Here is a 24,995-nt window from a genome sequence, read left to right as displayed (position 1 = left end):
CTATGAGCCATGACCAATGGCTTTCGATATCGCTCGCCCGGCGACTCCCACCACCACACTTGAGCCCTGAGAGCAGTAGTGGAAGTATGGGAATGAGACCACCTCGTTGTCCCCAATATATTCCTTCAAGTGCTGGGGGCACTTATGAAGTGACTTGCAAGTGAGGAAGCGGATGATTTTTTTGTGTTGTTTTTATGAAGTGCTGTCGAAAGTGGGATATTCCTGCTTAGAATGTTCAGACAGATTTCCGAAAGGATTCTAATGTCGTCGCAGCTGAGCTGCCATCGCAGTAACTGTGCACTGGTTTGCTGGTGACCAATACTTCGAGGAGCGTTATGTCTTCTATGATGGGTCGTTTCGCGGGCGTAGACAGGAAGTGACGCTCGTTAGGTAGAGTACCCGTTAGCAGGCTGCAGGACGCAGGTGTTTGCGAGTGAAGATCAACAATTAAATAACCGTGTGGCTTCCCCATTCCCTGGTTATATGCGTCGAGGAGATAGGAGAACCCCCGTTTCCCGAATACTTGACGTCCGAAGGTTTCAATCTGTTGTACGAACCGAGCGTTCCGGAAAAATACGATGTAACTGGCATTCAGGGATATCGTTTGGAAAGCGGCATTGTGATAGAACAAGGCTTGTGTGATCAAGGTCACTGGCATATTCTTATGGTGGGTACCATGCACAAACAGTGCCTCTACCTCCAATAGAACCCCCTTTTCTATAATTTGATTGTCAATAACTGTGAGAGTGGGATATTATTCATTCCAATCAGTGGGTATCCTGTCCATAAACTCCACGCTGTCGAAATCCTTTTCCCATCCAGCTGCATACTTTCGTACATAGAGTATCTTCTGCGGTGGAACGCTAAATAACTCTGGGTGTCTCATTATATTCTGCGTGAGCACTGTCATGCCACACATGGACGCGCCAGCGATGAAAATTTGAGCGGGGTGCTGCAACTGCATGCGCATCGTGGAATAACTTGAGGAGACTGTGAAGAGAAGTGTGGTGCATATTTTCATCCATAAGCTCCTAGCAGGATTGATGATCGCCTACAGGATTATTTCTTCCTTACATAGTTCCTGAAGCTCGCGCAATGACTGCTCCCTGTAAGCTAATAGGTACTGAGGCCCCGCACCTTGTTTGTGGTGAAATAGGAGCTCGACGAAGTTCTCTCGCTGGTGTGGTGTGTCGAAGTGCAACCACGTAGAGTTGCACCATCTGGTGGTGCACTAACGAGGTAAGCTAGGACATCTGTGATAAAGCCACAGCGGGGTCGCTGCCGAGCGCGCCATCTGGCGGGGGCTAGTGAAGGCTATGTTCAGTAGGCTTAGTCAGCCAATCAGTGGGCTTAGAACGGGCCAATCAGAGGATTTAGAAAGTCTGGAAAATGTGGAGAATGATTAATAGGCTTAGAATGGACCAATCAGTGGAACCGATTAGCATAAAGGGGCGGAGTGTGCCCAGCAATCAGCATGCGCCAATCAGCGTGAAGTGGGCGTAGCCAAAGATTAGCATAAAGGGGCGGAGCTACGGCCAAGCAATCAACGATTAGTAGGCTTAGCATGGGCCAATCAACGTGAAGTGGGCAGAGCTAATGGCGACCAATGGCTTACAATTGGTTTGTGTTGGATTAGAACTGGACTTTGGCTTAGAATTGGATTAGCATAAGCTTCTCTTGGATTAGAGAAAACCCTTGGTTGTTAGCCACTATTCTATGCTACAGACAGCTGCTCTCTGAGGTTGACTCGTTCACTTCCTCATGCACCTTTTTGTGCCGTAGAGTTCGATCCATCTCTCCCTCTAATTCCCGAGATAGGCGATACAGGCTGCTGTGTAGTTTCGGCGTCTTTCAACGCTGAACCACAGAATCCGTCATCTGTTAATCTAAACTGGTGCGATAAGGGCTGTTTTATTTTGCAGCAGTGAACGCTATCGGCTATCGGCCATATAGTACTAAAGCTTTGCTCATTAAACAGACACTAAGGGCGCTATCCCATTTGACTTTGGCCCATTTTTGCCCTCGCAGCAAGGGCGCAGGGGCCCTTGCCCCCCCGAAACATGAACTAGGGGGGGCGCCGCCTCCCCCGGGAAGTCCCACTAAGAGACTGACACCAACCTTTAGGGCTCGGCGCGCCCGGGTCAAAAGAGCGAAGAGGCACCAACCCCAAAAATGCATCTTGCAATTTGTAAAATATGTATCCGCCCACCATACTAATTATCACAGTAGGTGAGGCGAAGAAACATGGATGACACAACACTTAGCCTGAATTTCGCCCAAAGCAATCAGATCAATGAAACGTAGCAATCGAAAAGGTACCAGCAGCTGCCAGTGGGGTGTAACGGTAGGATCTTCGGAACACATATCCGTTGCAAACGGGTTCAACTCCCGCTGCTCCATTTCATTGACCATATTCATTATATTGCGCGCATTTCGGGTCAAACACCGAGGATTCAATGCGTTTTGTTCCTTTTGCACTCAGTTTTCAAAGGCGTAATGCCTTCAGTTGTACACATGTTCACTGTTTACCGTTCTCCCTGTTTTTTCTTTTTTTTTCTGTTCTTCCTTCCTCTTATTTCTATACCAGTTCTGCATACACCATAGGATCCCGCAAGAGTGTGTGATTCTTCAGCTTTAGTTTTGTGTTCTTCATTTTTATTTTCCTTTTCTTTCCTTCTTTTTGTTGTCTTTTGCTTTCTTCTTTTCTTTGCCTTTTTTGTCTTCCCCATTTCACTTTATTTTTTGAATAACAAGCAGACTACCGTCTGGCTTACCTTTCCTTTCTTTTCTTTTTCTTAATAAACATATCCCCCCGCCAGAGTACTTACTTCGCGGTGCACCCTTGCCCCCCCCCCCCCCCCCGGGAAACTCTCCGCCTCAAGCTTGCGCGATTCAAGAAACGCTCCGGTATCTGTAGCTTTACTTTGCATGGAGAGGCTGCATCCGACTCTTCTTCAGGCTTGGACCAGCACGCACCCTTGGGACGGTGGTCTGGGCAGGAACAAAGAAGAGCAAGGACGGATTTCAGTCGCCTTTTTCGTGAACGCGAATGGCTCAGACAAGCGGAAACCTGCGATTATTGGCAAGGCAGTGCGACCGAGGTCGTTCAGAAAGGTATTCGACCCGAGCTTCTATTATGACTACTTTTACAACAAGAAGGCCTGGATGACCAGTGGCATCTTCAGTGACATCCTACGGAAGTTCGACCAGTCGCTTCAAGCTGAAAACAAGCGTGCTCTGCTACTTGTGGACAATGCTGGTTGTCACGTGGTGGACCGCGAGAACCTTAAGAACTTCAGTGTCGAGTTTCTGCCCGCGAACAGCACAGCTATAGGCTGCAGCCTCTGGATGCTGGCATCATTCGAGCAGCGAAAACATCTTACAGAACTAAACTTGTTCGCCACTACCTCGCCTGTGCCGAAGACTAAATGCTGCAGTCTGCTTGTTCTGCGTTGGAGTCTACTTGCCATCGCTCGCGCGATCGTGGGACAAGGTGGCCTGTGATACTATTAAGAACTATTGGCGGCACACTGGGATTCTCCCTTAAGTCATAGAGCCTGGCGATGAGTATCCCCTTGGTGTCATTCCACTTGCCGAACTCAAGGGCCTGCTGGCCAAAGGCAGGTTTCCGAGCAGCTACTGTGCAGCTCAAGCATATGTTGATGTCGGCAGCGCTGAAGACGTCGCAGAGGTACTTTCTGATGATGATATTTTGGAGCTTGTCACTCCTACAGATCAAAACAAATAGGGCTGCTCCGCCGGACGAGGGCTCCGAAGAGGTATGTGAGCCGATACCCGTTAATGCGAAGGACGCCGATGACGCGCTCAGAGTGGCTCTTCGGTTCTTCGAGCAACACAAGGACGCCCAGAATGCATTTGCCATTGCCTGTGCAATTGAGCCGGCGGAAAAAGCTTCAATTTTCCTACGCAGACGCTTTTGACGGATATCTTTCGTCAACAACTTGTAAATAAAGTGTAAGGTTGTAAATACTTCATAAACTGTGTCGGTAAAATAAAATAAATTGCATTGAAAATACTGTTCCTGCAATATCTGCGCCTTCAATGAACTAGACAGAGGCAAACAGACTTCTTTTATGAAGGGCTTGCGTGGATCATCATCCATGTTCCTCGTTAATATGACAATTCGGTTTATTGACCAAAATCTGTGGGAACGGCCTTGGTCACATTAACGAGGGTTGAATGTAAATGAAATACCGTGCCTGTAACGTCTGCGCCGTGATCAGTGAATCACTGTAATCAGTCTTAGCTGTTTAGATTGTCACCCTTCGTAGATCAGTCAGTACTCCCATAGCTCACCACACCGATACGGATAGACAATCTCTGAGAACTTCTATGGATGCCGGTGCCGTGACGCTGGACTCGTAGTTATGTGTGTGACGTACTGTCCCGAAAGAGGGGTTCCTGGGAACTTTTTTTCGGCGTCGGCTGCTGCTGACACCTTTGTTGTCGCCGACGCCGCGCACATGTGGTGCTCATCACAAATAGAATATAATAAGCCCATCACTGTTCGCAGGAGTTGTGGGGCAAACTGGTACACAACACCGCGGTGGGAAAGCGTGGGCCCTACGGCAGACATCTGTTCAGAAATTTAAGGGGTCCAGAGAGCCCAACATGTATTTTTCATGTACCTACAGAATCTTTCAGCATTCTGGTGTCATGCAAGACTAGGGCGATATACTGATGAGACCAGTGATAGTTTCGCAGCAAAAACAACGGAAGGCGTCATTTCCGATAATGTAAGGCGAAATTTGGACATTTCCACCCCGGAAAGCCATGATCCCTGCTTACCAGTTACTCTCTTGAATGCCAACAGCCATTCAATCGTATGTAGAATGGGAGATAGCATTTCTAAATAGTGCTTTATATGTGGATTGCCGACTGCCGTATTGAGCTTCTTTGTTCAGTCGGGTAACTTGGTTTTTCAGCGTCATCTTCACGACCACCAGGACCTCCAGGACCTCCAGGACCACCAGGACCACCAGGACCTCCACGACCACCAGGACCACCAGGACCACCACGACCTCCACGACCTCCACGACCTCCAGGACCACCAGGACCACCACGACCTCCACGACCTCCAGGACCACCAGGACCACCAGGACCTCCAAAACCCCCGGGACCTCCAAAACCCCCGGGACCTCCAAAACCCCCGGGACCTCCACGACCCCCGGGACCTCCACGACCCCCGGGACCTCCACGACCACCAGGACCACCGGGACCTCCAGGTCCGCCTCTAATTGAGACCACAACGACGACCACGACCACTACAACGACGACCACGACCACTACAACGACGACCACGACTACTACGACGACCACGACTACTACGACAACCACGACTACTACAACGACGACCACAACTACTACAACGACGACCACAACTACTACAACGACGACGACAACTACAACGACGACGACGACCACGACTACAACGTCGTTCCCTTGGCCAGTTCGCCCAGGTAACATTTCGTTTTGTGTGTGTGTGTGTGCTAACAAGTCTCCTTATTGATTGATATTCTTAGGTCAACGAGTGACCCCAGGACGTAAGTAACAAAAGGCGTCAAAGCCTCTTATATATAATTTCATATAGATCTCGCCATATACGTACGTTGTAGGTCACTGGCTTCTGGTGGTGTACGACGGTAAGGTATGTTTAGGTGTGGGGAAAACACGGCTGAGCGCGGGGCTGATTTACAAGTACGGCAATCGAGAGAGATTGTTTGCCAAATGTGTTTGCGGAAGTTCTCGTTTTATTGTTGCCGTAACGTTTCATCAGTGCCCTTAGGAGTCCAAGAAGCTCAGTGACGTCTTTATTTGAAATGTACAGAAGGAGGGCATTACACGAAAGCTTTCACTTTAGTGCGTCTTGCTGCGTAGAGGGCCTACGATATCTCCTACATCGTGACAAACTGCCTTCTGTATCGTGTGGGTTGGTGGGTTGGTTGTGGGTGGGTTGGGGCGAAAAAGTTTGGTGGGGTAACTTCGCCAATAGCGCTGGTGGTTACCGCGGTACAGGGAGACTCCAATGAATAACACTGAGGGATGCCCGGATATTTTCTGTGGTGTGTAGTTCTCTTGGACTACCCAATCCCAAAAGCAAGAGAGTGCCTCTCCTGTGCCACCAGCATCTCTACCCTCCCTCGCTCACCCTCCCCTCTTATCGCTCCCCTGAGTGCACCGATGACCGATCCGCGACTACAGAGCAGGCTGACCACACCGTCCCCCTACCATCACCCCTCCCTCCCCACCCAAAAAAAGGTTTCGTTGACTTCCGCATACGTTCAGCATGTGTCGATGTTGCAACATGCAGCAAATACATTTTTATACTCTTCGTATGACTTGGACACAGTGGTCTTTCATACTTACATTATTCCGAGCGGTTTTCTTTTCAAGACAGAGTAATAGCCATCATTTTAAAGTGTTACCCTAAGCCACCCTCGCATTAAATTATTTTCTTATTCCTTTACTCGTTTTTTACACCAAATGATGGATGCTCTTGAAAGCACATTTTGCTCAAGTGTATTGAGTAGGAAACATCCTTAGGAACAAGCATAATATGCTTGTCCTCAGAGCAGCATTCCGACGAATGAACAAAAAATGACATTGATCTTAATTTTCTTTAGAAATAACTTTGTACGCGCTCACCCTGTTTCCCACCGTGGTTTCTCCGAGTAAGAATCCCTGAGACAAGTTTGCGTAACGCTGCTCTTAATATTGTGTATGACATTCCCTTGGCTTGTGGGTTCTCGTATATTGGACAGAGCAAGCGATTGCATGTGTGAGCATGCTTTCGAAGTAAAGGATTTTTCTTCATAACTTGTTAAACATTTAAATGGCTGTTTAATCTGTGTTTCTCCATCCACCCCCAACTAGAAACTGAGGTGTTAGAAAGGGAAAGGGCACCCTACCAATTACGCGTCCTCCCCTGACCTTCAGCCCCCTCTTTAGGGACGTTGCTGTCGGTTTCCTTCTCCCCCACTTGACGCTTCAAATGCCGGATTGTGGCCCTTTTTCCCTTGTCCCTCGTCTCGGGGTTTCTTCAGTGTGGATGTGGAGGTGCCTTCACCGAAGAAGCGGCTTTACTTGTGAGGACGACCCAGATTTCATTATCTCAGGTACACGCCGCCGTAAACAACTGGTGATTAAGATATTCACGTATGAACGTCTGTGTTTTTAAAATCGCTGTTTAACTCGGATGATACCACGCATTAAAAAGAAGTTAGCGCACCACGGACTGAAACACCATTTTCAAGTCATTATGATGAATTCAAATGTGGTGAAAATGTGTAACAAACATGAACGTCTTTTTCAAAACGTAACTTTATACGTTTAACTTCACCTTTAGTAACGCTGTTTTACGGCCCCAGCCTGCGGTATATGCAACGCGTCTGTACAGAAACACCTATGTTTTCGTCGGTTAGCGATGCAAATTAATGCTGCCTGATTAGCTGGCAGCTGTGACGACGTCTTTTGCCAACCGCAAGGAGATCATAGCAAGACAACTCGTATCAGGACAACTCATACCACACTCAACTAATACCGGCACAACTTATACCGAGATGACTCATAATACGAAGAGACATACTGGGACAGCTCATGCCACTACTTTTGGGCGAGCCTCAATAACTGCTATTGCAACCTTTCTGTATTTTCTTCAGCGTATTTCCTCACGTCACATCGACTTACACGATTCGAGACCGGTATGAGCTGAGGTGCGGCTCGAGTCTTTGCTTGCAAGAGGGCGGCTAAATCTTAATCTAAAATTAAAAAGGCATCACGTAAACAACGTCTGCAAAGGTGCTCCAGTGGGTACCTTCCGAATAGTATTGTGCTGAATTGGGATAAAAGGTGAACGCTCTGATTAAATGATTACTCCACGCTGTAAGAAATGCTAGCAAGACTCTGACTGGTGATGAAGGCATGTTTACTGGACAAGCGTTGAACATGGAATGAAAAGAAAGCTCATGAGCAGGTGAATGCTCCTGCACACGGAGATGAACGCGCTATGATGCACTTCGCCCTCTACTTTCCGCAACATATAGTGCGGGGCCAGACTGGACGCGACACGCTAGAGCTCCAGCTTGTGGAGTCGCTGCTGTACTGGACGTCGCAGAATGCCTCCGTCGGGTATAGTTTATGTTGCAAGCTCGTACAGGGACATCTCCGCCAGGGGAATGTGCCACCACGAGCAAGAGCCCAGGTGTCACTTGATTCACCGGACGATACCAAGAGCACCAGACCAACAGTGTCAGGTGCAGTGCACAGTAGACAATGAGCTGAAGTTAGTTCCACAATGTATTCGCGCTGACACTTCATTTCTGGGATCCTCGTTCGGCTACACCGTCGTTTCTTGCGAACAGTCTCTTTGGTCTCGACGACCTTTTCTGTAGATGATTGTTCTCTACCGAGAGCGTGGTGATCCCTGCCAACGGCGGCCCATCCACTTTCCTTTTGCCTCGACAAACCCGACCGAGGTCTTGGACGCGGCCTGCATGACGGCCTCTTCATGGATCCCGTCCTCCTATTCTGCAGACGTGGTTCGTTATCCTTGTAGCTCTTTATGTCGTTATCTTCGCCCATTGACCGTCTGGGATGACGGCTGAAGTACTTCCCTTTGTACAATCGTGGTCGTCGTCGTCGTGGTCACCTGCGTACACATAGGCCCTGCGTGCTAGACCTCTTAGACGACGGTAGAACCCATCTTTAGAAGATCTACGTATGGATTCTTGACGCTGCAGTAGGAAACTCCAGGAGTCTGAAAGGTCTTCCGCCTCATGTGGTGGTGACCCTCTGCGGGACATCTAGCGATGTGGTCTGGGGAACCATCGTCCACTAAAACGACGTCGTTTTAGTAAGCGCTCGTGACGCAGGCCGGCGTACGCCGCCTGCAGCATATGGATACCTTGGAACAGCTTCTCAATCGGCCGCAGTCACGTTGGCCGATTTTCAGGCCGATTCAGCCGATTTCAACCGATTCACGTTGGACGTCGTTTTCTTTTCGAAAATGACGTTAAGCTTGACCACCCCTCGCTCACCTACGCTGCGCATTACTATATGTGGCTTGTTGCGGGTGATGGCCGTCCGAGGAACGAAGACGTCCTCGTGGGTGTCGTTCCGGTAGATGTACCAATAGCCGTTTTTCACGCTGAACCATTTTACAGGTGCGAGCACGCAGTTGGCGAGCACAGGCTTTTGATCGTGTGGCTCATGTTATATCGCTTCGGTACTCTGCGCTTAGTCGGTTGCTGCTGGCCCCTCTGTACAGCAGCATGTTTTGGGAGGGTATCATAGGGAAGGTGATCGAACTTGATCTTCGCTCCTTGTGCTTGCACCCTTGGCGTCTCCGACATAACGAGGGATATGCTGCCGACCGTTGTCAAGTTGAGAGAGGCGAGGGATATGCTGCCGACCGTTGTCAAGTTGAGAGAGGAAGATGTAGAAGGTTGCTAAAAGTCGGTACTCGGAATCTGTCAGCTCGGAAGACGTAGCTGGCAGCATTGGAAATTCTGGCGTCAGAAAATCTTGGTAAAATCTCGGTTGGTAGTAGTAGTTTACAGAGGTCGGAGTCTTGCAAAATAAGATAGTGAGGTGCTTTCCGCCGCATGTGCCACAAGTTAATCTAGATCATGGCCGCCAGATCTTCGCTACGTGCCACCTCTTGCTGCATCTGAAACAGCATTCCGACTTCAGCAGCTCTCGGCAGGTGACAGCACAGCGAAGCGCAGGCCCACAAAGGGCTGCTGCGAGCCGCACAGAAGCAGCTTATCTCGTTACCATCAGTTCCTTCAGAGAGAGCCACAGCAGAACGTGTGCGTACAGAAGATTCCTGGAGATGCACCGATGGAGATTGTGCAGATTCCTTCACAGTACGTCCTAGAAGGTGTTCCTTGTCAGTCAACTTCCTTCCGCAGACACCTCAGAGCTGCAGCTCGCAAGAGTCAGATCCGGATGGTTGTATGGTGTGACCTTCTGCACGCTGGAGATTCGTTTGGGATGCACTGTGGCGGTAAAGTTCAACCTCGAGGTCGTGTGGAAATCCTCTTGAGCAGCGCTGTTTTAAGGACAATAGTGTCAGAGCTTTCAAGGACCGAAAGGCTCTTCAAGTTACGCATCCGTACGGTAAGGGCACCATAGAGCTGCCTCAGCTTCCCCACGTCTTCGGAAGACGGATGGTCGGCAACTCAAGCAAGGGGCTCAGATGTTCAGAGAATAATTTATCCCTGTTCCCGAACTGATCCTTAAGAATCTCAAGCGCTGCGGCATATTACCATTAAGCCCTTGATGGCCAACTCCGCTTTGCCCTTGACCAGCGAGTGGCGATACTGGAACCTCAACACGTTCCATAGATTCGTGTTGCTGTGGGCCGCTGCGTTGAACTGGTCCCAAAAGGACAGCCACAAGGACAGGCCCAATACGTAATTTTGGTATACTCATGGCAGTACTATATGGTATACTATATAGCAATACTATATATAGATATACTATATAGCAATAATATATAGCAGCAGGTATACTATATGGCAAGCTGTGCCCCGAGGGTCCAACTTGAGGCAGGCGTGCTGGTCGAGTCTTCTCGTGTTCTGTTGAGCGCTGAGCGGCAAGTAGCAATCGCATTCAGCAGCCTCTGCCTCCGCTTCGGCTTCATCGATGATCGCAGAAATATCTCATGTTCATGTCATTGAGAACTGAAGTGTTCGTGTCAACTTTCGCTTCTAACTCTTCTCCAAATGGAGGGGAGCGCTAAAGAATGGAGCTTAGCTCGCCGGCAAGTCTGGTAATTCTGGCACGAATTGGTGCGCGTTGCTTAATCAGGAACTGAGCAGTCTTCTTCCCGGGTTTCGGCACCAAGACAAAGTGTAAGAAATGCTAGCAAGACTCTAGCTTGCAGACTATAGTGGTGAAAACGTGCTTATTGGGCAAGCAATGAACACCGGAGATGAACGCCAACATGCGCTTAGCCTTTTACTTTCCATGATTTAGTACTCTAAACACGAAAAGTGGTACAATCCCGATACGGTTTCTTTTCCAAATTCCCTTCTTTTTTTCTCTTTTTTTTTTCAAATAACCATTGTAGAGCGGTCTGAATATCCTTCGGTGCGCTTGCACCATGTGTAAATACCATTTGTGGAATTCTTACATTTCCTTTAGAATAAGTGAAATTGTGACATTTTCTTCCTGATATGGCATTTCCGGCGTTGAGTGCAATGTGAGTTCTTGGTATGAGCTGCGCCGGTCGCGTGCATGGTGCGTGCCATATCATGGGCGTACCGAGAGAAAGGGCGAAGTGGGGGAGGGGGTCGTGACATCACTTGGAGCTTCAAGGTCCCTTGAGAATATGTGCGCTCGTCATCCATAGGCCGTTGTGGTTTTTCTCTGACTTCATCATAGTACATCATAATACACGCGTTGTTCCTCCCCACCCTTGGAGAACCCTGGGAACGCCCATTAGTTTGACACCTTTACTCATCACCGGCGATTTTGGACTAGCGTTACAACCCTGTCACACGTGCAGTCCTCAATGACCATTGAAGCCAACGACCATTGAAAATGCGCATAGCACCACCAAGCGTTTACCGCGTCAATTTTTCAGTAGCATTGGATCCAATGTCTCCTGATAGGTTGACACATTACACGCTGGGTGGTGCTACATGCATTTTCAATGATCATTGATCTCAATGGTCGTTGAACACTGTCAGTGTGGCAGTGGTATTAATGTGCTACCCACTTCACCTTCGTTGCCCTGTTTGCGCGTTGTAGCCTGAGGTCGGCACTTGGGACTCCTGCTCATTTGTGCTCACTCATCTCCAGCTCAGCTCCTTGTTTTCTCACTCACTTTTGCGCACGCACGATCAACTCATTCGCACTATAGGAACAATCCGGGATAGTTGCACTTAACTCATCGGTTGACGCAGAGCAGCAAAAAGACAAGGAGTTAGCATGAAATGAACAGGGCGACTGCAACTCATTCGCCTGTAGCGGGCCATGGACAACGGCGACGGTGGCCTCGAGCCTAGCGTGGGGCCACGCACGTCTGCCCCCTGGCGCATTCCACCAACGCCAGTCAGGACTCCACCGGAGGGACACCACCCGGCCCTTCACCATCCGAAATTTCTGACACCATCAACGAGCATTACCAAGGCAAGCTATCCCTGGCAGCCACCGCCATCACTCGACGCATAACGACCGAATCACCACCACATCATGGCCGGCCTTCGCCTCTCGACCGACAAGCCAACCGGGGCTACCGACCCGACTGGCCATGCAACTTCCCTAGTAGCGCACATTGTTGCCGTATAACGTTGAAGCAACATTCCAAATGTTCAATGTGGAGCAACGTTTTGCAACCTCCTTAACGTTATTATAATATTACCAAAAGTGAACCAATGTTACTATCCATTTCATGATGTTCGTGCAACGTGGCAGAGCAATGTTTCTCCGATGTTGCTAGGGAACGGTATTGGAACGTTCCTCACCTATGGGCAACATTACCCATCCCAACACATGACCGTACCCTATAGTTGCGCAATATTTTGCAAGACAGTTGTGAAAATGCTATCTCAAACATTATGCGAACGTAGGTAATGTTCCCTTTAATATTTTTTTGTCGGTAACTATGCTGGAGAACATTTCCGTAACATTGAGACACCGTCCCAGTTACATTTGTAGCGGTTGGCAGGAAAGGAGACGGAGAACTGGTTGCTGTTCTGTCGGAAGCCAGAACCGGATTTATTTCTCGCGCCCCGTGCGCCAGAGGCGCTGGCGGTGTCGCTGGCAGTGTGACTGCTACACATTCCTTCAACACACATAAAATATGGAGAACATTTGTGTTATGCTCCTGCAACATTGAGGCAGCGTTACAGCAATTTTTTCTTCAACACAAATACATCATTAAGTCGACAGTTGTGGTCTTTTGCTGCAACACAGACAGCATTACAGGCATATTTTTCCAGCACAAATACTATATTTAGGCAACATTTGTGTTGTATTTTTGCAACAGTGAGACGGCATCACAGCCACATTACAGCCACATTGTTCAATGAAATGCAATGTGAAGGCTACATTTGTCTACATTTCTGCACCGTAGAGACAGCGTTGCACCCATATTTCTCCAACACAAATACAATGTGAAAGCAACATCAGGCAACATATTCAAAATGCGTGCAGGGTTTTTAGGGTTCTCCCGCAATACTCTCAGTTAATATCCCATGCAGCACAAGCCTGACTTAAAAAAATGGTACTTGACAGGAAGGGAATGTTGTTGGCTAAACTTGACTCGTTATAGATACACGAGTTCATTGCAAATATGCATCATCATCACCGTTACAATGTTTTACGCCCGCTACACTTAATGGAAGTACCCAAACAGTTTGTGTTTCAGTATATGCTCCATCCAGTAGGACGTCCAAGTGGTTTCCCCAGCAGTCCACTTCCATAGGTAGCTCTCCTGCTTGATGACACCGTCAGGCAGGAGGAGACGGCGCCTATGTCGTCACGCTTTGAAAAATGTGCACGTACTGTGCGCAATGTTGCTGCAGTGTTGTTTACATTATGTTGCTCAGTGTTATAAATGAATGTTGCAAGTGACGTTAAAGTCTTGGACATTAGCGGCGTTTGGGCAACGTCGCAGAATGACATTGATGATACGTTGCAATACCATTGTTCTGTGTTCAACAAATATGGATGCAACGCTTTACAATGTTGCGGGAACGTTGCAGAACTGTTGTATTGTGTTAAAGAAATGTGGCTGTAACACTGTCATAATATAGCGGAAACGTTACCCAAATGTTGCTACAATATTGTGTGTGCGTTGTAGGATATTGCAGTAACGGTGTCACAATATCGTGGAAACATGATGGAAACAATGCCTCAATATTGTATTTGTGTTGCGGAAACATGGTTGTAATGCTGCCACAATGTTGCAGAAATGTTTTCCAGCAACGTCGCTGCAACTGATTTTCGAAAGGACATTAGCCACGTTTCTGCAACGTTTGAGTAAAACATTAGCACAACGATTCCGGCAACAAATTGTGCTACTACGGGGTTGCTGACCGCTCACTGATCATCCGATCCGCCCACCGACCATCGTTCACGGCTTCCAGAGACTGACCTACGCTAGCCACGGCGTCCGGCACACTTACGACGTACCGCTTCACTTCTTGCACCTCGACGCTCATCTGTAACCAGCGACACTTGAGCAACGTGCTTGCCTGCCGGTTTCGGCAGTCGCGCCAGCGGACGCCACGGCACGTTTTCAGCCGGCGTCTCGGCAGCCAACACGGCTAACGCAGCCTCGCTCTTCCTGGGATCGGCCCTACGAGCTTTCGCTCCCGTGCCGGTTGCGGCGCCCCAGGCCACGACTCCGACGACTTCATCGATCATATTTCCCCCGCTCATCGAACGTCTCATGCATCGTGTGATGTCCAACAGTGCGCATCATCCACGGTCGCTCTTTGTCTCTCCCTCCGATGTGGACGTGCTTTGTTCTTTCTCTCCGCTCCGTGTCTGAGGGCCGAGGACTGTACATGGAGCCATGGACAATGGCGACGATGGCCATGCGCCTGGAGCACCTGCTTCAGCTCCACCGGCGCCGCAAGTCGCGATATCGCGGTCATGGCCTCTCCGTGACATGCCATCACCGCCGGTCGGGACCCGTGTAGGTGGACATCACCTGCTCTACACGCCTCCATTGAACATGAGTGGGCAGGAATGAATATGCTCATCATGAGTTACTTTTGCTGGTGAATGGCACAGGGGAACAACAGTATATTCTGTGAACGTGGCCAAGACGCATCTACCAAACATTGATCTACAGCGTTGTCTTTTTTTCCTATCCAGGCTCGTTAAAAATAAAAATTCGTTATCTCCCTCGCATCGCGGTACTGGTACGTAGATCGCGTTTCGTATGCATACTATAGCTGAGTCTCACCAAAGTAGGAGCTTTGTTCGGCGCCCCACTTTATCGAGGAGATCTACCTGACCAACGGTCCTACCAGCTCGCGTTCCGCAGCGGTTACGATGGTTTCGCTTTCCGTGCAACGACTGCATGGTGTTGCTGGTTCGAATCCCGCTGAGCAACGTGGAATTTCCAGACGAGTGTCGGCACAGTGCCCCCCAAATTGCAACGGGAACCGCTATCCTCCTTCCTTCTCTCCATCTGTCCAAGTCTGCACGCCATTCATAGCCTCACATAGCTAACACGGAATCAAAAATACGACATAGGTAACCCTGTTTCTGCATGGCAGGTCATGGCTGCGCTTTGAATCAACGACAGACTGTTCCAAATATCGGGGCTTCCAGACGAGGAGCTCCAATTTACCTTCCCTTACGCGTTGTTTTTTTTTTTTTCTTCTAAGTTGTGCTAAGCATTTCTGAGCGTGATGTTGATGTGCGGCCACAATTAATGCCCATTTGTTAGTATTTTTATCTCTCTGGTAAGACATGGCAATGTATGGCAACGCCTCGCTAGCCGCCATATAGACAGTGGACTCTTAAGCAGACAGATGTCTCTTGCAGGAAAATCTGACTGCAAACTGAGTAGGTTATTTTCAGACTTCATGTACCTCGTTACTGATTTAGCGGAACGTTGATGTCTGAAAATAATCTACCCAGTTTGAAGCCAGATTTTATTGCAACAGGCGTCTCTATAACATTGCACTGTTTATATGGGTGTACACACACAAAAAAAAGTGTACAACACAAAAAGTGTAAATTTTTGCAGGTACCTTCTCGCTTATCTGCGCTTACCGAGATCCAATAACGAGCACAGAGTTGCTGCGCGAAGGCTTTTCGACGTCGTTCACCTGCACAGACTTCGTGTACCTAAGGTTGTCTGGTGATAGGTCTACTCCAAACAAGGTGCTGGTTGATTTGGACGAGAACCTTGATGACGAAGGTGATGAACTCCGACGAGATGACCTTATGAACAGCACCTGGTATGCTGGCATAGAAGGTTCCCTCTTCTGGAGAATGGTCGGTGAGCAAGACTGGACTAAGGATGAAGTAAAACAGAAATTCCGCGCGAAACTCGAAACAACCACTTACACGGACAGATATGATGGATTTGCCATTATCAACACCATACTCCAAAGCCAAAGGGTCGCTGGACCTCCTGCTAAAGGTGTGATGGGTGATCTGTCCGACGTGAGTACGTTTGGTGATAGGGATACATGGAAAAACATTCGCACACGTGGTTAGTCCGTTGTAGTAGTCCGTTGTAGTAGTCCGTTGTAGTAGTCCGTAGTAGTCCGTTGACAAGCGTCGGTCTCGTTGTCGGAATGCGAATAGTCGCAGGTTTTCAAGCGCCGCTTATTGTGCTGTACTGTGTCGTAATGTCGTCGGGCACACATTTCAGCTCGGGGCAAAATTTCATGGATAGAGGTGTGAAGCGTTGATTTGAGCGGGAAGGTTGAAAGGCAACTGTGCATTCAACATGGCGTTAAGCATGGTTCACGCGCGTATGCGTGCGTTGTAAGCAATCGTTCCGCTGTTCACATACCTGCGTCCGTCACCAATTGGCGTATATATGGCGTATATATGGCCGAGCGGGATTTCCACTCCGGTGGCCGCCATGTGGAAAACAGTCTCGTAGAAAGAAACCTGCTGCGCATGCTCGGAAGGCGGCAGACGGTAACCAGCGCCCTCACGCATCCGCACGCAGCAGAATGCACTAGTGTGAACCATGCTTTATGAACGATGCGCATAGACACACAGACTTTGATGAAACCGCATGTGATTAACAACATTGGAGACATCAGTCTATCTGTGGACGTGACTCTGCTTATCGAAATCACGACATATTTTGGCTCAGCTGACTAATGTGTTCGTTCTGCCATCTGTGCATTCAAACCGTACTAACCGCGCATATCTGGGGAGATACTTGCAAATGCGTTTGAGCGTCATATATTGCCTCAGGACACATCATTGCACACAATCCTAATGCCCTAACCCCACAAACCTATTTTCCAACATGATGTAGTGAAGGGAAATAGTGCGGAGTACAGAGCAGGTCGACTAAATTTATGCGGCGTTTGGGACTTTAGTTGCGACGGTTTTTATCGTAGATTGAGAAGTTACCCGTCAAAAAAGAACTCGTTACGAGTTAAGTTACCGTGTGAAAAACCTTACCAAGTTAATAACTTAAGTTCTTCAGCCTGAAATGTAACACTCCAGCTACGGAGTTACTTCCTAGTTACTCCTCACACAAAATAGCACTACACAGGTGCAGCGCGCGTGAGTAGTAGAGATTGACCTTCAGTTGCCTGCGGAGGGGTACACGCTTCGATCGTTTTCGTTTATTTACAACAATTTGAACGCTTTGCATCTTACTCCCTGTGGGCGCACGATGGTTCTTCTTCATTTCAATGGCAGCGGTTCTTACTTCCTGAATAGAATACTGTCATTGATTGAATATCACGTTCAACGGCATAAAATGCCACGAAAGAACCGGAGAGAAAGCAAGAAAATAAGTGGACGTGAGTGAAACGCGAATTAAAAGGAACTTGGAACTTAAGTTACTTTGCCCAAGTTACCTGAAAAAGTAACGGGATCCTCAATAAGTTACCAAGGCGCAAAATTACAGTTACAGTTACAAAAAAAAAGGAACTTCCTTGCAGTAACGAGTTACCTCGAACTGTGGTTTTTATATCCGTGAGATGCTATGCAGTGTTTATTGCAGGTATGGAGAACCGATATGGTGCCATCCAACATGAGCTTCATGCACTTTGCAGCTGCTTGGTCAGATGTCAACCGGGATACTGCTGTCGCTTTCCTCAGGTGAGACATATTACACTTTTCTCTGCTGTGGGGAAACGAAGGGAACAAAGGAAAGCAAACAGGGAAAAGGGGAACACAGGGGAAACAAGGAAAGGACACGAGCATGGCCTCCAAATGCTTGCGAATTTCACGTGGTTGGGGAAACAACAGTGCGCATTGGGTTTCCAAGGTTACAGGAAAAATCGGAACACTCGTTCCTACTAACGGTGTTTGCATAGTTTTCTCGTGTTCTTGCTGAAATGCGGAAGAAACAAAAGTGAATCTTGCACAGGCTGCTCATTTGAACAGTGTGCGCTTTGTCTTCCTGTTTCATAGGAAGTTTATCGTAATCCATTTTTCGGTGCTTTGCGCTGATCCTTGCCGTCAGAAAACTTCACACCGAGCCAGTGTTGTGCGTAGCGCCGCTACTTGTAATCGCGACTTTTTTCAGTAGCGGAGATGTAACTCCGGTACATTTGGTATTTGTAGCGGGAAATTACTTTCCCGCTACAATTTTGAGTAGCGGAACTGCCTCCGCTACCGCTACTTTTGACGGAGAAAATAAAATAAATTGGACACGAAAGTACGTCCAGTGAACTCGTTGTCAGATCATGTAAGCCCGACTCAAATAAGTCGAGCCGCGGCCGTCGCTCAGCCCGGAATCTGGCTGGCGTTATATACGGCACATAATCATAGGCCATCGGCGAGAAAGTAGCGGAAGGGTAATTGCGCTACATTCGTAAATTTTTAGCGCCGCTAGTATCGCGCTACATAAATTGAATAGCGGGCACAACACTGCACCGAGCGCGGCTTGTCCGGGCGTGTTTGAAACCTGCAAAGACATCTGAAGTGCAAACTGCTGGTGTGCAGTATACATCAAAGTTTTCTTCACAGTTGATCTCCTTTCATTCGGTCGAGTCTCGGTGCAGGGTAAAAGGTGAATACCGAAAAACTTTCCGTTGAACTGGGCCTCTAACAGTACACTCTACTCTGCAACACTCACATGGTCGGTTACCACGAAAGCAATTTCTAGAATAAGAGTCCAGGGTTTGAGACACCCTCGGAATGCACACTAAGAAGTCTCAGCACCGCAACCACTGGTCACGGGAAACGAAGTACACAGAATGGGCACACAAGGTGTCCCGTTTCCTTTCTATGCCGGAAGTGTCCTACGGTGCCTGCCTCCCTGCCGATTGTGAATGTTCACCGCATACGGTATTGGAACAACAGGGTTTCTGCAAACGCGACAAAGATTCACGGCATTCCTTCGTACTCGTGTTGGGGGTACGGTATGATATATCCCAGCGTTCAGAAATGCCAGGGCCTCGAGTTTCAATGTTTACGCAGTCAGTCGTTATCGTTACATTTATATGGTTTGCGCGCTCCATAGTCTCTCTGATTGGCTCGAGCAAGAGCTCGTGGCCAATCACCGGCCGAAGTGACGCCATTTAACGAGCGGTATGGGCTCCTGGGGGTGAGACGATTTTGGGCTTCTGTTTAGAGCTAGGAAATACAGAGAATGGTTCGACTGACTGATGGTTTACACATCAGAGATGGGATTCAAGCGCAGTGACGTGACGAGTCTCGATGGTTTTCTCGCTAAAGAACAAATGCTTTTGTAAAGTGCATTCTTTTCGTTTGCACCTCTTGCACCAGAACTCTAAGGGGTTATTTGCGTGCTGCACTTTCCTGTTGAAAAGAAAGGCATTACTAATAAAGTTCCTTTCAGCTGGAAAGTGCAGCTCCCGAAAACCCGTCTTGCATGGAGTCCAAGGTAGTGCAGTCCAGTGCAAGTGAAAAGAATGCGCTTCAGTGCCTCGTTTCACAAGAGAGGCTCGCAAGGGCACCACCTTTTACTTCCCATACGCGACCCCAAATGAATGTTGGCTGATAACGCCTAACACGCTGACGTGATTGCCCTGCCAATCTTGTTTAGCTAAGCAGCATTACCTCCAGGGTAGTATAACTCGGGGGTTGTGGAATATGCTAAATGTGGAGTGAAACTTGTAGCGTTATATACAACAGGCAGGCAATTGAGCGTAACCTGTTCACGTGAAAACGTTAATAGCGTGTGCTCTACTTCATAGTGCAATCAGGGTTACTAATAACGATTATCGACATTACTAAAAAAAATTGGTGTTAACGGTCTGGCTCTCCCTCTAGGAATGTGGACATCACCGGACTGTCATCGCACAACACTACTGGTGATACAAGCAAGACACTTGATAAAACCGACCTGAAAGAATATTTCAATGCACCGAACCCAATCCGGAGCATTCCTGGATTTAAAGACATGGTACGGTTCCGACTCACCTACGCTGACTCTAGAATGTGCGCGCTGCATCGAGAAAAAAAAATCCACTTCTACTGGAATATCCGACGACATTATTAGGTAGACACACTCGTCAATTGGGGAATGAAACAGAAAAGTGTATAATTGCACAGTCAAGTCGAGTGGTACTGAAGAAGAGAATGAGCAAGATGAATCAGGGGCACAAGCAGGCTACTGGTCCATAGGGGCGCTTCTAGACCGTTTGCGCAGGATCCACATGCAAGCTTGTGCTTGTTAAAGATCAATCGTCCGGAGTGCTTAATTCCTCGTGTTCACGATTCTTCACGTATGGGGGCCTCTAACTATACGGGCGTGCGCTGTCAATGTTAGTTGTGAAGTTGTCAATAGATGCATAATGTAAAATCCCGAGACTAAGGAACACGAAGGGACAGACACAACACGAAGAGACTTCGTGTTGTGTCTGTCCAATCGTGTTCCCTAGTCTCGAGGTTTTACATTATGCATCATCTTACCAAAATAATACCAGCTCGGTTGCTTCCTAGCGATTTTTTTCTTTTTTTCATCGTCAAAGGAGTTACACGCAAATTACGTGGCCTGCACAACAATGGACGTGCCATAAGCGGGCCTCGAGAACTACTTGAATTAATTAACTAGCGTAAACGCAGTCTAGGTGGTGGACGAAACACATGACGGAAACAAGCTTGAGTATGAGCAACACGAACATACGTGTATGTTCGTGTAAATCCTTGCTCAGGTTATTATTATCCATGAACGAAGTGATGCAAATAAACCACGTCCAGCCACGACCAGGCCACTTGCCTGTCTAGCGTCAAACAGTACCGTGATTACGTTAGAGGTACCGCGCAACTGCAAATTCAAGTGGCACATCTTCGAAACAATGTAAAGGCGCAGATATAGTCCAAACATTTTTGGCGTCCCCAGCAAACCAGATACATCCAGCAAATATCCGTAAGATATCTCGTCCAGGACGTTTGGATATCCAGTGGAGTTTGCCACAGATCCGTTTTACATCCATGCGATATCCCTGCGACTAGCATTTCTGCCATGTTTGTAGATCCACTGAAAGTCCCTGCGACGTCTGTCACGGATATTTGGATATATACGGGAGATTACGAATATCGTACATACTTTGCTTTTAACAATTTTGTGCATAAGATATTTAGTGTTTCTAGAGTGCGTAGAGACCACTGCAACTGTGTTCCACCAAATAATATTTATTGTGTGTTTTAACCCATTTGATACTATTGGAAACAAAAACATTACCTTAGCCTAACAGGATTCATCACAGTACAGCAACACCGTGGGACACGCCAGCATAAGTGCCGAACCCAATCCGCCTCACTTGGAGCACTTGGAAAAACCCGCAGTATACCTCTATTTGCGAGCTGGATGGAACATATATTGAAATACAAATCGTTACACACACGTTCGTTAGGGGTAGCGTGGCATAAACCATTTGTAACGGTGACGAGGATGTATCTTCGCAATCCCTGTGTTTCTGCATCAACCCACAGTATACCCAACAACATTTCTGACATCCCTTCCTATCAACTACTGTGTTTTTAATTCAGGTGAACATCTCTATAAGGACAAACAAATATTTCCTGGATCTCCCATAGATATCCCTAGGATCTGCAGGCTGCTTGTCATGGGACATTCAAACATCCAGAGCGCGATATCCTTCCAACATACCAGGGACATCTGTTGTTTACTGGAGTAAGCCCAAAACCCAATGAAATTGTGCGATATCGCATAGATATCCTATGGATCTCGAGATATTCAGGACGTTCGCGACCTTGTAGGGATGTCCCATGGATATTAATGGTTTGCTGGGTCGCAGTCAGCGACAGCTGAAGTCAGACACTGAGTGTAGCGATCCGGAAAGTTTATAGTCAGACGTGCGTCAGCAGTGACCTGCGACCGTCGGCGAAAAATGGCACATGTTCTACTCTGCGCAGGCGACGTCCTAGCGCGTTGTATGCCGCCGGCCGCGCTAGCCACTAAACTATAGTAGAGGGTATGATTCTCTCTGATAATCTCGCACTCTCTGCACTCGGTTTGCAGTTTGAATTGTGTGTGTGTGCTGTTGTATATGATGAGTACTAAGAAGCCCAAGGATTTGCTCCCTTGATGCCATTCCTTTGTACAGATGGAGTGCAACGACGAAGATCAGAGAGAGAGGGTGAATTACTGAGAAATACGGGGTTCGCCCAGATAAACTGCGGGGTTTGTAACGAAGATAAAACACATAGGAACAGTGTCGGAAAGCAAAAGTAGATGTTAGAGGACGTATTATGCCCCAAAATTTTATGTTGACACTGCCATTTGGTCCCTTTCTCTGTGGGATAAATAGTGAAAGTTAGAAAACCGCCGCTGCCTAATCGGCTATACCTGTGTTTCACCTCCTTTCCGTCAGTTGTAGTACTCGTCATTAACTTAATGAATTCTACACATCGAAAACAGCTTACTAGTACATGGCTATAGGTTGAACTCAATGATTGATAAGGAGACGAATGAATGGAATCAGCGCTGACAATTTTTACGCGACTACACTCCATACAAAATCGACGTCCGAAGGAAGAATCGCTAATTGGAATTTAGAGGCATGTTACATCAATCTTTGTTTACAAAGGAGGGCCACTAATCTTTTGCGAAAGCTTATTTTACTAATTAAATTTTCACACTCTACATATTTCTCAAACAGTTGGACAGGTGACAGTATACAGAGTGTCCCAGAAAACGTGTCATTGAATTATAACAAAAAAACTACACCACCTAGAGTCATGCGGTCAATGGCGTTTGTTCTTACTGGGTTTTTGACACTTCCACGTGTGAATGTCGTGTAACGTCGCCTAAGTCGGAAATTTGCCTAGTAAATGTCACTTTTTTACCCCACCAATGTGAAGAGCGTGTCTAATTTAGTCAAATTAATGATAATTGACAGGGATATTCAGGGGCTATCCCATCGGAAAAAATAGCCGAACATCATGCTCTACGGAGGTCGCACAGAATAGCGCACGACGAATTTTTCAGCGTAATCTTCGTCAGTCCGACGAAAGGAGGTTGGAAACCCAGCCCTCCCCAACATCGCAGAAAGAGATAAAACAGGCACGGCTTATCACGTCCGACTTTCGCTGGGATAATACTTTCCCTCCCCCCATTTTAGGAACTGTTACTTTTTCTACTATCACTCTGTGGGCTGGCTTCGGAACCTCCTTTCGTCGCACTGAGAGCGATTGCGCTCAAAAAGTCATCGCGCGCTATGGTCCGGTGCTCCGAAAAGCATGATATTCGGCTATTTATTCCGATGGGATAGCTCGTGAATATCACTGAATTATCACGAATTTGAGTGAATTCGGCACGCTCTTCATATTGGTGGGGTAAAAAAGTGACCTTTACTTGGCAAATTTCCGAGTTCATTTCGCAAATATTTACATAATTAAACTTGGAGTACATGACATTCACATTAGGGGGTGGCAAAAACCTAATAAGAACAAATGCCGTTGACCGCATGATTCTAGGTGGCGTAGTTTTTTTATTATAATTCAATGACACGTTTTCTGGGACACCCTGTATGTTGAAATGAATCTATTATCAAATGACGCAATGCAAGTGAAGGATTTTACAAGCATGACGCGCAGACGGAGTCTACATTTCTAATCATCGTAACACGCGGCGCACAAATTCAATCATTTTGGGAGAATCGGATCACACAACTGTCATCAGAAATGTTTAACCGCTACACTATGAGCACGATGCATAAACAAAATGGAAGATATGTAATCTTAATTATAATAAGCAAATATTCCTTTTGCAAACTTAACCAAAGCACACAGCACAGATCACACATAGACGTAGATCCAATTCACAAAATGTACCTGAGGTTTTCCTTAGCCATACTGAAAAACTATCATCCTATTCGCAATGTCATAGCATAAGGGTCACTACAAATGGAATGGAATGGAATGGAGTTTTTAGCTCATAATGAGGCTCGACCCGGGTGACCATTTCTTCAAGTTTTAAGTAAATTTCGTTCGAAAAATATTGGTAACTTTTAATATCAACGACATAGAGAATTCGTATTACGTTATAGTGTATATAGAAAATATCAATCCATTCGATTAAATTCAAACCTTCGCGTGTCAAAGTGAGCGAGCTAAAGCTTGCGTATTGTGAAATTAGTTTCTACAAGTCAGTCCGTAAATTGCGGCACCCGTTCAAATTTTAATTCAGCACTTACTGAATAAATTTTAGCAGTTATGTGCAAACAAATATCTTGTATAGAATGTGCGACTACTATATGGACAGCTTTTTAATCTATATCTTTAAAAAATTGTAAGAAAGAGTGTATTGTTTTGACATTGAAAATTTAAACAAGAAAATGATCTTTTGGTGTGGAGTTCGCGTTTTGCTCATCATGAGCTAAAAACTTCTAAAATATCTCCTTTCCATTTGTAGTGACCCTTATGCTAGTGACTCCGTCTGCGCATCATGCTTGTAAAATCCTTCACTTGCATTGCGTCATTTGATAATAGATTCCTTTCAACATGTATTGTCAACTGTCCAACTGTTGAGAAATATGTAGAGTGTGCAAATTTAATTCGTAAAATAAGCTTTCGCAAAAGATTAGTGATCCTCTTTTGTAAAGAAAGATTGATGTAGCATGCCTCTAAATTCCAATGACCGATTCCTCTTCGATTCCGATTCTGTCCTTCGGACGTCGATGTTGTATGGAGTGTAGTCGTGTAAAACATCTTTGATTGTCAGCGCTGATTCCATTCATCCGTCTCCTTATCAATCATTGTCCCATCTAGCCATGTACTAATAAGCTGTTTTCGATGTGTAGAATTCATCAAGTGAATGGCGAGTATTACAATTATTGTATTTATTCTTATTGTTTAATTCGATA

General features: G+C 47.0%; 1 protein-coding gene across 2 annotated transcripts in view; it reads left to right on the top strand.

Moving 5' to 3' along the window:
• The window catches only part of LOC135387886 (uncharacterized), a 50,911-nt gene that overhangs the window by 10,244 nt on the left and 15,672 nt on the right, over nt 1-24,995 (top strand). Inside the window, exons 7-11 of one of the 2 annotated variants that reach the window (XM_064617082.1) lie at nt 4,947-5,480; nt 5,544-5,564; nt 15,740-16,161; nt 17,696-17,793; nt 19,936-20,068. In XM_064617082.1, the coding sequence (XP_064473152.1) occupies nt 4,947-5,480; nt 5,544-5,564; nt 15,740-16,161; nt 17,696-17,793; nt 19,936-20,068 (1,208 nt within the window). Of the gene's footprint in view, nt 1-4,946; nt 5,481-5,543; nt 5,565-15,739; nt 16,162-17,683; nt 17,794-19,935; nt 20,069-24,995 lie in introns of both variants that reach the window. The other variant, XM_064617081.1, reaches the window with a different exon arrangement.

The sequence above is a fragment of the Ornithodoros turicata genome, chromosome 3, assembly GCF_037126465.1.
Source record: "Ornithodoros turicata isolate Travis chromosome 3, ASM3712646v1, whole genome shotgun sequence".
NCBI lineage: Eukaryota > Metazoa > Arthropoda > Arachnida > Ixodida > Argasidae > Ornithodoros > Ornithodoros turicata.
This window is presented reverse-complemented; position numbering and strand designations above follow the sequence as displayed.